Genomic DNA, 16,932 nt, shown 5'->3' on the forward strand with positions numbered 1-16,932 from the left:
TAACTGTATTTTTTTTTTCCAGACCAAAGTATGCATTGCTGGATGAATGTACCAGTGCCGTGAGCATTGATGTTGAAGGAAAGATATTTCAGGCTGCTATAGGGGCTGGAATTTCCTTACTCTCCATAACACACAGGCCTTCTCTGTGGTAGGTACTTCTAGCATCCTCTGAGATGGATGTTTTGTCTGTTCTTCTTAAAGGATAACTATGCTAAATTTTTCTGTGTAGAGTATAAAGCATTTCATTTGTTTTTTATCTATCTGTCTTAGCTCCCCCTGGCATATTGGAACTTTAATAAGTTCTGTGAAAATGAACATCACCTTCTAGTCATTTTGAAAAGCTACAAGAGAATCAGGCGGTTGATCTAAAGTAAAAATATTTTGCATAATACTAGAAGGTACCATGAAAGATTATGACCTGGTATTTGGTTACATAATTCTTTAAACATTTTCTGTAAAATCCAGGAAAAAATTTAAAATGCTATAACTTTATAGTTCCCATTAATCCACAGAATTATAAACAATAATATATAAGCAAAAGACCAGTCAAGTTTAAGAATAAAATACCCAGACAAGGCATTATGAGACAGAAAAACGTCCAGAAATGCCGCTGAATTTGGTTTGTGTTGGCTTGTCTTAAAGTGTATTTTATATCCCCAGTGAGACTCCATGGGAGAAAAGTTTTGTTTTGTTTTTTTCCTTTGAGAGAAGTTCTTGACTGGAGATAGCTACTAAGTTATGGGTGAAGGATTGTGATGCTTTTCCTCTCCGCACTGGAAACTTACCTGGCTTAGACCTCATATGCAGGCCCTGTGCACGCTGCCACGGTCTCTGAGTTCAGTGTGCATCAGTCCTATAGTACCCTCAGAGGCCTCCTTTGCCTCTGGCTCTTAAAGTCTTTCAGCATCCTTTTCTACAGGGTTCCCTTACCTCTCAGGTAGAAGAATTTGATGGCGACAGCCCATATAGGATAGAGTGTTACAAGGTATCTTACTCTCCACATGTCCAGCTATGAATCTCGGTATTTATTCCAGCTACTGCAAGAGGAAGCTTCTCTGATAATAGCTGATCAAGACACTGATTTGTGAATATAGCAGAGTTATTAGGAGTTCTTTTTTTTCTAGTTCCTTTAGCAGAAAAGTAGTTTTTGGTTTTCCCTACATCATGACCTTTCTAGCCTTAGATCCTTGAACAACCAAGCAGCATTGGGTATGGGTTCCATATCATGGAGTGGACCTTAAATCCAATCAGCAGAAAGTGGTTGGTTATTCTCATAACTTTTGTACCACTCTTGCACCAACCTATCACGGAGGAAGTTCATCATTGTACATAGCAGGGCTTATAGCTGGGCTGGTATTTACCTTTCTCCTATGGTGATGTGCAGAGCACTTTCCAGCACTAGGAACACTTGTCAGTAGTGATAACTGCTCCAGGTACGGACTAACTGGACTTCTTCATGGTTAATGAGTTATGTAGGTGTTGTCTTCAGCAACTGGGCATTACTGTCAGTTTATGGAAAGCAACCAATAGACATGACTGGAGTTGTTTGGGTTTCCCATGCGGTACCTCTGGATAACAACTCAGTTAGATGTATCCCATCTGGAGCTGGAGGTTTCACTTGGTGGCAAGTGATGTCGATGTTGGGGCTTGGCCTCCATCATTATTTGGTGATACCATTCGTATTTCTTTCATATATGTGTATGTATTTTAAGAAATGTCTACAGTAACAGCTTCCCATATCTCTCAAATGTTCCCTAATTTTTCCTGTACCTTTCTGTATCCCCTGCGATACTTCCCTCTTCCCTGCCTTCTCTATTTAATCCTCATTCCAGCTCTTCCATCCATCCAGAACTATCTATTCTAATTCTTCTTTCTGGGGTGTTCCTTCCCTCCCCACGGATAACTTACTCCCTACCTAACCTCTGTGGTTATGAGGATTACAGGCTTATTGAAGGCTTAGCAGCTAACATCCACATATAAGATAGAAACTGATTGAAAAGGCTGGCAACTCATAATAAATAAGAATTACTTGAAATAACATGAAAAACTGAAGGGAGACAGGAAATTTGAGAACATGAGCCTGTTAAGCTAAGTGACCAAGCACAGAAGGCTCATGATGGGAACAACTGTGACAGCCAAACTGTCTCTACCCATGCCACAAGTCCTCTGCTGGTGGCCTTGGTTCCGCTTATGAGATGGATTGCCTTCCGTCTTTCAATTCTGTACCTCTATGGCATTCTTAGGTAGTTGAACCATGAAAGAAGAATGAATCTATGTGGCAATAAGAGAATGTCTCTGAAAGATTCCTAGGGGCAGACGTGTAAAAAATGATTCTAAATTATTATGACTGAGGAGGTTATACTTACATAGAATTCATCCCAGAGGATAGTGTTATGTATAAATAAGTTGCTTTGGGGTTTTCTTTACTTTAGTTTTTCTCTGTGTGATCTTTTAAATTTTACTATCTTTCCTCAGTTTCCTTTCTTCACCTCCATCCTAAGGATGCTTTATTATTTATCCAGAAGACATACTGGATTATGAGGATAAATTAATACAAGAATAGTCTTCCTTTGTAAATTACATGTACTTGAAATATGAAATAAATTCAGTAACATCAAGGAATTTCTTAGAGATTAAAGACTTTGGACTTGTAACACTGTTTATCTGAGTTAACATTTGAATTCAAATGTTAAATAGCCTCCTCTCCCAAAATTTGTCTTTAAACATCAGTTAGAAAACTCAGTAACTGGAGTGGCTTTTAAGGTTGTGACTAATAATACTTCATTTTAATTATGCAGGAAATACCACACTCATTTATTACAATTTGATGGCGAAGGAGGTTGGCGCTTTGAACAGCTGGACACTGCTATTCGTTTAACACTGAGTGAAGAAAAGCAAAAGTTAGAGTCTCAGCTTGCTGGAATTCCCAAAATGCAGCAGAGGCTCAACGAACTATGTAAAATTCTGGGAGAAGACTCGGTGCTGAAAACAATCCAAAATGAAGATGAGACGAGACGTCCTAATTTATCTTGACTTATTTTAAGTTAACTTCTAGGTGAAGCCAGAGAATCTCTCTTTACTGCATGCAGTATGTTAAGCTAAGTGCAGAGAAGGCAAGCCAGCGAAAAAGTATTTTGTATGATTTTAGCATCAAGGAAAATATGTGGCAACTTTTTGAAAGAGAGAAAACCAAACGCGTTAGTCAACATTAGTCGTGATTAGTGTCCAGTGAAAGGCTAACTCACCCGTAAGACAGGACTTTCTAGGACTAGGTGAATGTGTGTGGTCTGAGGTTCATCTTGTGGGAGAGAGCCCCAAAGCAAAACAATAAGGACAGCACCTGGGTTGATGTCAGGTGTGCAGAATTAGAGTGTTGATTGTTACTTCAGCCCGCATACAACGAACTGTAGAGGCAACATGTGAAAGCCATAATCAGCGTTTCTAGTGGCCAACTAAAACTGGGTACAAAATAACAGTTTGATAAATAATTTCAATATGAAAAATGTATTTTAATGACAGTGGTTGAAAACAAGCCTGGCTAGACAAGTATAAAGTACTGTATTTAAAAAAAAAATTTAGACTTTTAATATCTTAATACAGACACAAAAAATTAACATTAGTAAGAATTGTATGTGTTTGTTTAAGAAAAAAACACTTTTATTTTTTAAAAAGAGAATTGCCCATACGGAAGAGGATCTGAGCAATGCTTGTCCTGGCTGCTGCTTGATTCTGTAGATAGCTACCACAATTTCTATCCAGAAATATTGCTTGTTTGGTGCCCAAAAAAGCATTTAAAAAACTTGATTGCAACCCTAAATATGGATGCTAGAAATCACTGTTTTGTTCCCACATTCATTTCATTTTACTCTGTCTTTGAAGCAATCTTTTGAGTCAGTTCATTTTTGCTCATTTGCTTCTGAGAAAATGGACCCTCAGATTTATTTTTAATTTTCTGATTTATTTTGGAAGAGATGTAGAGATCAAATGAAGTTCTCATGACTCTCTGAATCAGTGCTGTTATCACTATTGCCCCTTAAATTTAACTGGGATATAGTGTCAATAAAAATTTTAAAAAAGGGGAGATGGGCCAGGAAGGTGGCCCGAAATGAAATTGTATGCAGAGTAGAGAAAAGACACTTGCTTCTCTTGTAGGAGACCTGGGTTTTATTGCCAGCACCTACATGGTAGCTTATAACCGTGTCTAGTTCCAGTTTCAGAGGATCCGACACCCACCTCTGGCTTCCAAGGGCTCTGCATGCGTGCAGTGCTCATATATGCAGACAAAACACCCATACAACATAGCGTTAAAAATAAATACATCTGAGAGACAGTAAAGATACTGCAAATTGGCAATGTTAATGTTATTATTATTTAATTAGTATTTGCAAAATTGGGTAGGAAGTGGAACGGTCATTGGTCTTTGATTTAAAATGAACCTAGAGAGTGGGCACACTGACGCTATGCGCACACATCCACCTAAGTGTCTGCAGCTTCAGCGCTAAGAAAGGCAGTACGTTGTGCCTCTGGTGAGCTTCATATTGCTGAATAAGATGAGAATCCGTCTATGTGAATACGGCCTGTGGAATACATCTCATGCGTGTGTGTGCACTGGAGAATGAAAGCTGTAACTGGCGCTCTCACCTCGTCCTTTCTCAGGCAGGATGATGTATATGAAAAGCTGAGATGAACAGTTTCAGTGGTTTAGGATTTTGGTTACGTGTTTAGGCAGCATTCTAGCAGATTCTAACTTGTAGTAGACTATTTAGGAGACAGGCTACCTGGAAGTCATTCACAAAGATTGCTGTAAAAAATTACAGCATTTCCACATTTTCGAGTCCACAAAGTTTAGGTAATTTGAATTACCAATGAATGTAAGGTGGTTACCTCACATGAAACAATGTGATATAAGATCATAATTATTACTTTTTTTTATCTGTCCGCTCCTACTACTTCTTACTGAAAATGTGGGGCAAGAATTAAAGACTTTGTTTAGAAAAAGTATGGAACCAGAAACTGGCACTTGATTTTTTTTAAGAAACAGTTCACTAATCTTTAACAACCATGTGAGCAGTTAGCCAGGTTATAGTGCTAAGAGGGGAAACATTTGGAATAAGTGTTTTCCATCGGCTTTGAAAGGCACAAGAGGAAAATTGAAAGTTCACGCTTGAAACTATAGTTTTCATAATTTAAAATAAAACCATCTAAGACTGGATGGCTTACATAAGCTTCGCAAGGAATGCCAACACCGATAGTAGATTTGTAATTGGACCTTATTTAATAAATGTTACCAGTGAGCTGAAGGGAAACAGAGAAGACTCATGACATAGTGGACAGGGTTCCGCGGTGTTTAAAATTCTATTCTAAGACTCTAGTCGCGAAATTTAAATGTTAAAGTTTCAGGACAAACCAGCTGTTTTTCAGCAGCCTTTTGTTTTTGTTTTTGTTTTCTTGATTTTTTTTTTTTGAGGTGGGGTATAACTACTTATTTCCTAAATTGCTTTTTCTGAGACCAAATATCCTCTGTCCTGGAGGGAGAATCTGATGTGAAGTTGTGTTAGATGCCACTGTCTGAAGAGGCAGGTGCACTTGTGAAAACTTGAGCTCTACTGAGACCTCTCCTTCTTTGGCCAGAACAGAGAATAATAAGGAAAATGAAGTATAGCCTCAGTTGTCAAACTACTTTTCTTTCCCTCAGAAACGATGTAAATTTATGGAGCTTGATTACCTGGGGGGTTAAATTATAAGCTGCGTTCCATATAAATGTGACATTCTGTCTCTGCAGCATGCTGTGGTATGCCGAGCATGAGTCTGAAGCTGTGTTCACTCTTATAGGTGGGATAATCTTGAAAACTCTCTTAAATCACAACCAAGTTGAAGATATAACTTGAAAACAAACCCAGCACAAACTCTTTGTTTACCCAGGAACAGTTTTCTTTTGATGGTAATTTGACTTTTGTCCCAAATTTTTCGGGTATCAATAAAGGAATAAACACATGTGTTGGTTTTTATTTGAAGCAGTAATCCCAAGAAAAAGTGTATGTTTGTGAAAGGAGTAGCTTATCTCCATGTTTGGAATATTTTTTCTTCTTTTTTTTCTTTTTTTTGACTATGTAGTCTAAAACCTTGTTATAGTTTAGGACTGAAGCCCAGGGGAAGTTCTGTGCTTCAAGATGTATTAAATGTGGTGACAAATATTAAATTATTTATTTAAAGAGATGCTTCTGAGATAAATACTTGATGAGCAAATTGCCCACACATCCGGCACCTCACAGCGCTTCTGTCCCACAGGTAAAGGCTGAGAGTTTGCATGTAAACTTTGAATATTGCCACATGAAAGTTCTCTGATTAAAAATTAAAAACACATATCTTCTTCTTGTATCTTCTGGTGACTTTTCTGATTACCTGATACAAAGGGGGGAGGGTCTCACCATTTTAATGCAAAACTTTCAGAAGCAATTGTCCTCCTATCAGCCTCAGCTGCATTGATAAACGTGAACAAGAAAAGCGTCTTTGTGGTAAATGCAGTGTAGTAACATTTTGGGAATTCTCGAATTTTGGTTTCTTCAAAAACAAACAAACAAAAAACCCCACAGAAATGTTATAAGAATGTGCTTTTGTGTTAATCCCAGGTGTAGGGATGTGTGGCCGCTTCAGACTGTCTTCGGCAGCTGACATGGTTATTTGCCGTAGCAGAAGCAAGGCTTTGCAGCTGCGGATAATTTCTGCAATTGTGTGCCCATAGCCAGGCTTTTGTACTTGTCAGTGTGGTGCAAATGACGATACAGAGGCTTTTTAATATTTAAAGCTTAGGCTATTTAAATCTTTACCTGGGAAGATCAAGAGCCAGGTTTTAGCCTAACCTGACCAATCTTGCACTATGGCCCACCACATGGCCAACTCTCCGCTCCTGCTCACATCAGTCTGTTCACCCATGTGCCCAGCTGGCAAATCTCCGGCCTAAGTTAAACTCTAACATCAGTGAGAGAGCCCAGAGAGGTTGAGGAGTTCATGCCACTCAATGCGAGACTGGAGCTGCTTTAGTATTGCTTGAAGCTAGCAGTACTCAGTGGGCAAGTCTGTGCAGCAATGCATCTCTGCTCAGTCGTTCTAGGGCATTGTCCATCATCGCTGGCTTTGGGGAATTTATGTAACATTATAATTTTAATATTTCCATTATACATTAAGAACGTGCTTCTGTGGAAGGCGGATGACATGAAACAACTTTTTAAATGTTCTAAGGAATAAATCTCCCAACCAGTTAGAACGTCTTCAGAAGACGAATTAACCGGAGAGATGGTTCAGCTGTTGAGAGCACTGGCTGCTCTTCCAGAAGACCCAGTTCCATCCCAACACTCCTGCAGTAACTCTCAATAGCCTATAACTGCAGTTCTAGGGATCCAATGTCCTCTTTCCTCACCCCCAAGCAAATCAGGAACACAAGCGTGAACAGACCAACATGAAGGCAAAATACCCATACACATAAAAATAAAATAAAATAAATAAGCTTATTGATACTTGCATGGTACCAGCTACTATGCTGGCAATTCAGAGACAAACAAGACAGACTGCCCCAACATCATGTCTGAAACACTTTGGTCGATGAATTAAACAATTGTAAACCTGTGAGATGCTGTAGTTGCATGTAAATAAAATATTTGCGTTGTAATAAACTTATATGTTCTTCTCAGACCGCTTTGTTATAACTGGTAAGCAATAATTATATTCTCAAAGCAAGTGCCCTTCATTACACTATACGATCATACTCTTCCTTTCCTCCAATGAGATTAAACTACAAAGCTCCGTAAAAACCAATCTGTACGGTTGTAACCTACTTTGCCAATAGGAGCTCTCCTGCATGTAGCATATTACATCAAAACCGGAGAAATTATTTAAACTTAAGAATGTCTAAAATGAGCCAATTTTGTCCATTCAAAAGCATGTGTTTCCTATCAACACAAAATATAGATAACTAGAGTGTGAAAACTGTAAAATGCAAATGCAGTAACTACAAGAGCAAATAGCTAGGCATAGTGTCATAGGCTGGGATCCCAGCACTGAGAGGCCCAGGCAAAGGATCACTGCAAGTTAGAGGCCTCCCCAGGCTAAATAGTGAGTTTCAGCCAGTGTTTTCTAGTATGAGCCTGTTTCTACAATAACAATGAAAAATTGAAACAAAGTTAAACACATTTAAAAGTACTTGAAAAAAATCTCAGTAATTATTTCTCAGTATAATTGATAAGGTGCGGGGATGGTTTGAGTAAGAATGGTCACACAGGCTCATATATTTGAAAACTTGGTCATCAGGGAGTGCCATTGCTCCAGAAAGTTTTCAGAGGTATGGCCTTGTCAGAGGAAGTATGTCACCACAGGTGGGCTTTGGGGTTTCAAGAGCCCAAGCCAGTTCCAGGGTCTCTCTCTTCCTGCTGCCTGCAGATCTGGGTGTAGAACCCTTAGCTACCATGTCTGCCTATGTGCTGTCTCGCTTCCCTCCATGAGGACAATGGACTAAGTCTCTGTAGCTGTAAGCAAGCCCCAATTAAATGTTTTCCATTATAAGGGAATTACCACGGTCACAGTGTCCCTTCACAGCAATAGAACCCTAACTAAGACAAGACGATTAAGTACTCATCAGTGATTTAATATCTAAAAATAGGTTATATCACAATGAAACAATAACATACTATTAAATACTAAGTAATTTTTGTGGTCTTTACTGTTAAAGCATACTTAGCTTAATCCATGTAAAACAGGAGACAATGGTATATGTCAAACACAGTTCATTTTGTAGATGTAAACAATATGCCAGAGCTATCTCAGTTCTCCCAATAGGGAGGGTTAGGAGAAGTCCTATAGGAGACGTTGTACTGGGAAGCTGACTCAATGGGATGCTTTTCAGCATACAAATGCTGGTAACTGCAGGATGACAGAAACCGGTGATGATTTCAGAGTCCCTACATCTAGACTACCTTACATTCTGCATGGAACATGTTTCCAAGATCTACGTGGACCAGGTTTAACCAAGGCTGGCGTAAATTCAATCATTGGCATTTTCCTGGAGCCTATGTACACTGGTGCATGTCCACATATACACACAAATGTTCTCTTAGAAGTTTCGTACACGGCATTGTAAAGTTTGAAGATGTAAGTAACTGAAGAATTCTGTCTTTACTATGGTAAAAAACAAAAAACAAACAAACAACAACAACAAAAAAAACCCCGCATTTATCATTAGCTTTGTGTGCGTGTTTGCGTATGGCAGTGTTAAGTAAATTCACATCACTGTAAAACAGATCTGTAAAGCCTTTTGGTCAGAAAATATCCAAGCCTCTCGATTTATTAAACAACTTCATTTTATCTTTCAACACGGCTCCAGTTAACTTCTTCTATTCTAGTAAGGTTATTGTCATGATAAAACACTAATCAAAACCAACGGGGGGGGGGAAGAAAATGGTGGGGTTTTTTTGTTTTTGTTTTTGTTTATCTGTCTGTTAGTCTATCATTGATGGTATCTGAGGCAGGAACCGAAGCAGAGATCATAGAGGAATGCTGTTTACTTGCTTGCTCCCTCTGCTTTGCTCTTGCTCCCTCTGCTTTGCTCCGCTGTTTTTCTTACACAGCTCAGGTCTACCTGCTACATCAGCCAGCAATCAGGACAACACTCCTTAGACATACTCACTGGTCAATCTGATGGAGGGGATTCCTGTGTTGAGCTTTCCTCTTCCCAGGTGACTATAGTTTGTATCAAGTTCATAAAAACTAACCACCATTTTACCTTGTGTTTCTATGACTGTGACCACACTGGATGCCTCATATAAATGGGATATACAGTATTTGTCATTTATCACTTAACTTATTTCACTTAGCATAATGAAATATGCTTTAGAGTCACCCATATTGTAGCATTTTATAGGATCCATCCCTTTTTATGGATGAATGACATGAGAACATATTTTGCTTTTGAGTTGCTTCTTCCTTTTGATTCTTATGCAGAATGGGGGCAGTGCACTCAGCTTCATACCAACATGGTACTACAGAATTTAATGTTCCCACTAGGAATGCACAAGGCTACCATTTGCCCCACAGTTTTTTCAACTCTGGGTGGTTTTTTTCTTTCTTTTAATAGACATTCTAAGACACATAAATGCTTAACTTTTGGGGTATACTATTTTCCACTTGTATATAATCTTTGGAGAAGTGTCTTTTCAAATCACTGCTTAAATAACCTTTTAGAAAATTAGAACATGTTTCATGGTATTCATGGTCCATGATTCTTGGGCTACAACTAATTTCTGCTCTTTCTAGGTAGATTTCTTCCTTATTCCTACTCTATCCTTCTGTTCCACATTTCCTTTGTTGGGCATGTTGGTGTTATTTTTACTCTGATTATTATTCTTTTAGTTTATTTACTACTTTTATTTCTTTATTCAAGAATGTCCTTTCAGCATTTTCATCTTTCAAAATCATATTCTAGGTTTAAACAGTTCCAAATCCTTTTTTATATGTTCTTTTCTCTTTTTTTTGTCTGGCTTGCAGAAGACTTTCATTTATTTGTTTACCAATTATACATTTTGATAATTCATTCATTCATTTAATCATTTGCTTATCATGTCTAAAACAGTCCCCAACCAGTCCCTTGTCAACAAATCATCCAATTTTATTTTTTTTATGTTATGTATTAATTTTTATTTATCTTTTTCATTCATTCTTAACTGCTATGCCTATCACGTTCTCATTTTTATTAGTTCTTTGACTACCTCATACAATGCATTTTAACCACCTTCACCCCTCCTGTAGCTCCCCCAACATTCACTCTTCCTTTTTGCCTCGGAACTTTGTGTGCTCTTATTTTTCAGCGATCGATTAGTTTTTACTGCCCTACCTCCTCTTGGGCATGTGGTCTTCCATAAAAGTGTGGTCAGTCTACTAAGTAGACCAACTCTTTTTTTCTCCCAACACCATCCAGTTTTCAATATCTCCTTACCTGCTAGGGTTGGTATTTTATGCCCTCCTACCCTGTCCGTGTTTTTTGGTCTGGCTTGAGCTTGCCAAAGGCTTATGCATGCTGTCACGATTTCTCTAAGTTCTATGTGCAGCTGCCTTACAGTTTCCTTGGAGTCACCTACTGTCTTGTTTTGATGAGATGCCTGGTTACATGAGATTACCATAATCTTTATAATAGTATGTTATTGTAAGGAATGTCAGTATGAACAAACAGCACACATTCGAAAGGTAAACCTCACGAGGACATCCCAATTGCCAAGCAACCCACAGGCCAGTGACTCTGCTCATCACAATCGGCATGCTTGTCCCTGTACCTTTTGGAGGTCTGTGGGACCTCAGTGACCAACATTTCAAAAAAAAGGTAACACATTCTCATCTCCCTTCTCCTTTCTTTTAGATGATAACCAAACTATTATCAACTGCAATACTCATTACACATAGAAAAACACATTCCAGGTAGGAGACACCTAAAAAGTGCTTGTTCAATAGTGTATGAATAGGTGAGTGCAAGAATGAATTAAAATGTGGCAATAAAGGTTTATGAAAAAAAAGCATGAAAATGAAGGTGAGGATGAATAATACCACTGGTGACAGAGTTCACGCTTCCTTTCTTTTCCTTTTGTCAACAGAACACTGAGGCTCTTGGTATTCTATACTTCCTGTTTCAAACACTTTTTCCTCCTCATCTGTACATTAAGAATTAGTCTACTGCTTTTGATATATATATATTTTCAATTTGGATGCTCTTATAAAAGTGCTACAAATGGTTTTGCTTACTTCAGCAGTACATATGCTAAAATTGCAACAATACAGAGAAAATTCACATGTCCCTGGTGCAAAGATACCATCTAATTCTCGGATACAACAGAAAACAGATTTTATATTCTATTTAAGTTATTTAGTTCCATTTGCATTCTCTCTCCTCCCAGCCCCCAAATCCTAAAGTGCACATTCTTCCTTCTGCTTCATTGAGCGGTTCTCCACATTCCTTATTTCATGAGGACAAGGCACAGGAATTTATATGTCCTGTTACTTTCATAGATCCCACTGACCATCCAGGAAGTCTTTGTAAGTGAAGTTAGAGATATGTACAAATTTCTACTTTCTTGATATTTGCATAAAGTTTAATACTATCTGAACAACAAATAATGATGGCTAACTCCCACTGGTAAGAAATTAAAGCAGAAATAGATTTAACTAACAGCTGAGTGCATTAGAAACACAGCCCTCTCTCCTGCCTCTGACCACAGCTGAGATTCTAAAGTCTTATAACCTCAGGCCGAGTACACTACTGAGCTTGCTTTTCTGTGCCTCAGGTTTTAGACTCTTTAGATGTGAGGATTAAATATACTGAGACTTACAAAATGCTAGGAGAGAGTACGTATAGCTATTGCCAATGGCACATGTACTAGAATGACTGGTGTCAAAAGAAAGAAAAAATCTAATCAGAATCACCCAGGGAATCATTGTGTTTTATGAAGTCATGAAGGACAGGAGGATAATTCTGGGCAACCAGAAATCCCTTTGGATTGAAATCGCCCAAATGTGAGTTGCTGGAGGACAGAGGTCAATGTGTGAGTCCTTGTCCTCGTGTTTGTGGACTAAATAATGATGAGAAGGCTGAATGAGTAAGTTCATGGGGTAGTAGCAAGAGAAAGAGATGGTACAAGCCAAAGATAAAGCTGCTTTCTTTGTTGTTGTTCCAAGACTCCAAACATAAATAGAATGATGGGATTGTCCAGGGGATTACAGAGTTCATTCACTGGCTAGTACAAAGACTTAAACATCCAGGAGAGGCGGTAAACCAAGACATTGAGGAAGGAAAGAAACAGCTTTTTCCCTTTGAAATGGGAGGAGCCTAAGACTGGAAGTCTTCTGGGTCAGCCCTGGGTCCTCAGCTCTCCAACATTGGTCTTGTTCCACTCTGTTCCTCAACCTTCTTCCGTGTTTCTCCTCACCCTGTCTTCTGAGAGCTAGAAGGCATCACCTCAGGGAGCCTGCTTTCACTTTTCTTCTCTACCCATGTCTTTCTAACCCTCCTTCATGTGTGCAATTCAGTGCATTGCTGGAGTTGAGTGGACTTGCTGTATTTGGAACAGAAATCTGAAATTATCTGTAATACAACAGCTGCACAGAGCTGAACCATTACTCAAATCTTCCAGGGACCCTAACAACACGATTAGTGCGTCCACTTCACGGTTATACCTTCCACATTCTCTGCACGGGGGAGAGGGTATGAAAAAGAGAAAGGGGCTCGGGGAGGAGGGAGAGAAGAAGATGATAGGAATGGAGCTAGGAAATGTCCTCATGTGGTTGTGGTTACAACAGTAGGGGAAGATGCTCATTAAGGAGACTTTGACCTCTCACCTTCTCAAGTGAAAGTTCATTTTCCAGAAGAACTCTGGAGCATGTACCTATTTATTATCCACTTTATTCTCAGAGAATTGGACTTTCACACATCATCATCTTGGGGTTTTGTTTTGCTTTCTTTTGAGACAGGGTCTTCCTGTGTAGCTCAGCCTGGAATGAGACCCACAATCCTTCTGTGTTAGCCTCCCAATAGGCACACTCCTTTGTGTATGGTTTCACCCTCTTCTTTATGCATTCTGACTCAGTATACTACCTTGAACATGCTATTTCCCAGGCCCACTTGGCAAAATCTCAAACACCCACAATCCAGATCACCGCCTCTCTTTACACCCCCACAGTAGCAGCTGGGTGCCTGCTGAGCAAGTCCTCCGGGGGCTGCTACAAACTCAGAATGACCAATCTCAAAGGAACTCCCAGCACCACGGGCAATCCCACCACATTCCTTTTGCTCAAGTGTTCTTCTGTTGGCCTGTATTTTAAAATCAATTTTATTAGGGTTTTTATACCTCTACCTCCCTTCCAGCCCTTATCCACCCTTCCAACCCCCCAACACTAGGTAGGAGAAAAAGACGGTTAGAGGAGATAGGGACAGAGTAAGTCTCTTTAGACTACTTCCTGCTGTTTAGGGACGTAGTTCCATGGGGCAAGTCCAATCTTCGTGGTCAGGATATCCAGCAGTACAGCAAAAGCAAACACAGCAGCAGGATGAACCAGCAGCAGCAGCAGCAGGAAAGCAGCTGCTGCCACAGGCCCTCTTGAGGTTCTGACATTTATACCCTCTCACGAGTGCTCAGATTTCAACTATCTGTAGCTGGCACAAATCACGCCCTTGCCAGAACATGAGACAATCGTAGTTAATAGCTGTGGACAAACGGAAGCAGCAGCCCCATATCCCACACCTGGGATTAAAACAAAAACATATTCACATAACATAACTGGGTTTTTTAAGACACCAAAACTCTTACAACATCCTTCCTTTCTTTGCAACCACTCCCTGCTCTGTGAACAAGTACAACAAAGACACCCTTTCTTCTCTTCTCATGGCAGGCCATTGGCAGACCTTTTATTTCCATTGTCAGCTCATTCCTTCCATACATTGCCCTTATTTCTCAGGGAACTACTTCTTTTCCTACATACATCAGTTGCTGCTAGGCATTATCTTTGGCATCTCATTCATCAAAAACAAACAAACAAACAAACAAACAAACAAAAACCCCTGCTTCTCTTGCCTTCTATACCATAACTTTTGAATATATCTGCTTCTTTCCAGATTCACTGTCAAGTTAAAGTAACATTTGGTTCCTCCTAATGACACATCTGCCATTGATCCTTTTTCAGTACCTCCACTGACGTGTTCTTAACAGATTTTTAATGCTATGTGAGAGTAACAGAGAGTGAAAACTGCAACAGAAACAAACAAACAAACGAAAACCTTCCACTTGAGATCAATTCACTATCACAAATCCAACATCAAGTTAACTACCACAGAGGTTGAGAACTCCGGACTGCAGAAACCCACGTCATTAGGCCTCCTGTAACTAAACTATGACTTCACTTCTAATGCAGCCATTGTCCTGATTTCAGACAACATACCAGTTTTGTACGCTTTTGGATTCATAGCAAAAGGATCATACTGTATTCGTTGTGTTGTTATTTCTAGATTATTTCATTTCCCTGGGGTTCACCCAAGTTAGATGCATAGTTTTGTTTGTTTCCACAATTATGTAGTAACTCACTGTATACGTGAACACAAATAAACATAAACACTATTAACACTATTTAATTTACTATTAAATAATCATAGTTTAGGGTTATAAGAATAGTGAACTAGAAGATGGGGAAAAAAGATGGCAAACTGAGCAGTGCATGCGACCGGGAGAAGGAAAGCTAGAGATGCATTGCTGGCGACCAGTATAGGAGCACGCCAGCAAGAGCAGTACCCCAGCCCAGCCTGGGACACGGAGCTGCCCCTGCAGCTGCTGTGGGGAAGAAAGCTTGGGGCCGCTGAAGATTTCAGACAGAATGGTTGAAGCTGCCTCCGGGCGGCCAGCACCAAGAACGGGATGGTATACAGCAAGGCGCCTGGAGCTCGCACAGGTCCTGCCACAGACTCGGTGCTCGATTACATGAGCATCCTGACCCTGAGCAACAACAAGATAGCCAAGATGAAAAACGGTTAATTTTCCGAGTTAAGTCTCCTCAAAAGACTTCTGAGGTCCATGCTGCCACAGGAAACCAGGCTGGTTGATGCTGGTGATCTATGCTGCTGCCCTAAACCATGCTGTGGGCTGTTACAGGCATCTTTTGCAGTGTCATCTTTTGATGACTATGGATGGGAAACATTGAAGGCTTCTATGTCACGCCTCCCCCCCCCAAAAAAACCCACTAAAACCCCGTTCCAGCCAAGAATCTGTTGAAAAGTCCTTAAAATTGTGATAAAGATGCTGAAGTGTAGCTCTTTATAATTGATGACAACTGCATACATTTCTCTAATCAAAGCACCCAGAGAGGCATTCTCCACCTCAACTCTAAGCTTGTGGCCTTTCTCAGTATTCCACAGCTCATAGGAAAAACTGAAATCTCTAAGCGGGCATGCAATATCTGCCGCTTGCAAATTCCTTCCCTCGCTCAGTTTTTCTGCTCAGGACACTTCCTTGCTTGAGGTGGGCATGGCCCCCGAGTGCTCCACTCTGCCTAGCGGGAGCCATTCTGCCACCACCCTGCCTTCCTAATTCTTTCTTCTGATCGGTGTGTCTTCAGTCCCACGGGGAAGCTTCCCTAGCTCCTCTCCAGATTCGTTTTTAAAAGTCTGTATATCCCTAACAATGACCATAGCTGGAATTTTCTTTTCTTCCTAAGTTCTACTCCAGTCTCCCTGGAGAGACAATTCTTGGAAGCTCGCTATCAGCTAGGAGATTTGCCTGAAACTAGTTCCCAGTTTTGCAAGGCTGAAGTTTGCCATGTAATATTGAGATGCATTTTCAATGAAGGTACTTTAGTTTACATCGTTGTTATGGACATTTCCTGCTTTATTTCTGCTAATTACTCATTTGTGTTCCTCTTAAATTCTGAAAATACTGATCAACACTCATTTATAAAATGAATAGGTGCTTTCATCCCCATTTTCCCCTCTCACCTCCACCACTCTCCCAAGGAAACCCTTCTCCTGAACAAGTCCTCCTCCTACTTTCCTGTCTTCTTTTTGTTAATGGTCCAGAGTTTAATTAAAATCTTGTCCAACCAAGGGCGGGTGGCTACTTCATGAAACAAGAGCAGCATATCAGTGACTGTACCACTGAAGAAAATTATATCTCCTCCCTCAGTTTTATTGTTGCTTTATATTATGGAAATGACCTTAGACAACAGACAAACCTGAGCAAGCATCTTATTTGAGTGCAAAACAAGTCATAAACAATGAAGACAAGTGGCACCCTCAGGAATATATTTGGCTGGGAAACTGCCTAGGAACAGGCAGTGTGCTGGCAGTTCAGGAAGTCTCAAAAGAGGCAAGAGGCTTGAAGGTGAGGAGAAAAGTGGTAGCTGTCAGAAGTTGACAACCAT

General features: G+C 39.9%; 1 protein-coding gene and 1 non-coding gene across 3 annotated transcripts in view; both read left to right on the forward strand.

Annotated features, from left to right (window-relative positions):
- Window positions 1–6,378, forward strand: part of Abcd2 (ATP binding cassette subfamily D member 2) — a 40,503-nt gene extending 34,125 nt beyond the window's left edge. For both annotated transcript variants that reach the window (XM_021657287.2, XM_060388796.1), the window contains exons 9-10: window positions 23–148; window positions 2,799–6,378. In XM_021657287.2, coding sequence (XP_021512962.2) covers window positions 23–148; window positions 2,799–3,033 — 361 coding nt within the window. In that variant the 3' untranslated portion in view covers window positions 3,034–6,378. The remainder of the gene's footprint in view (window positions 1–22; window positions 149–2,798) is intronic.
- A 5,396-nt stretch (window positions 6,379–11,774) lies between these two features.
- LOC132656086 (U6 spliceosomal RNA) lies at window positions 11,775–11,882 on the forward strand. Its single transcript, XR_009594029.1, has one exon. It is a non-coding gene; the product is annotated as a U6 spliceosomal RNA (small nuclear RNA).
- The last annotated feature ends 5,050 nt before the right edge of the window (window positions 11,883–16,932 follow it).

This window comes from Meriones unguiculatus, chromosome 8 (assembly GCF_030254825.1).
Source record: "Meriones unguiculatus strain TT.TT164.6M chromosome 8, Bangor_MerUng_6.1, whole genome shotgun sequence".
NCBI classification, from domain to species: domain Eukaryota; kingdom Metazoa; phylum Chordata; class Mammalia; order Rodentia; family Muridae; genus Meriones; species Meriones unguiculatus.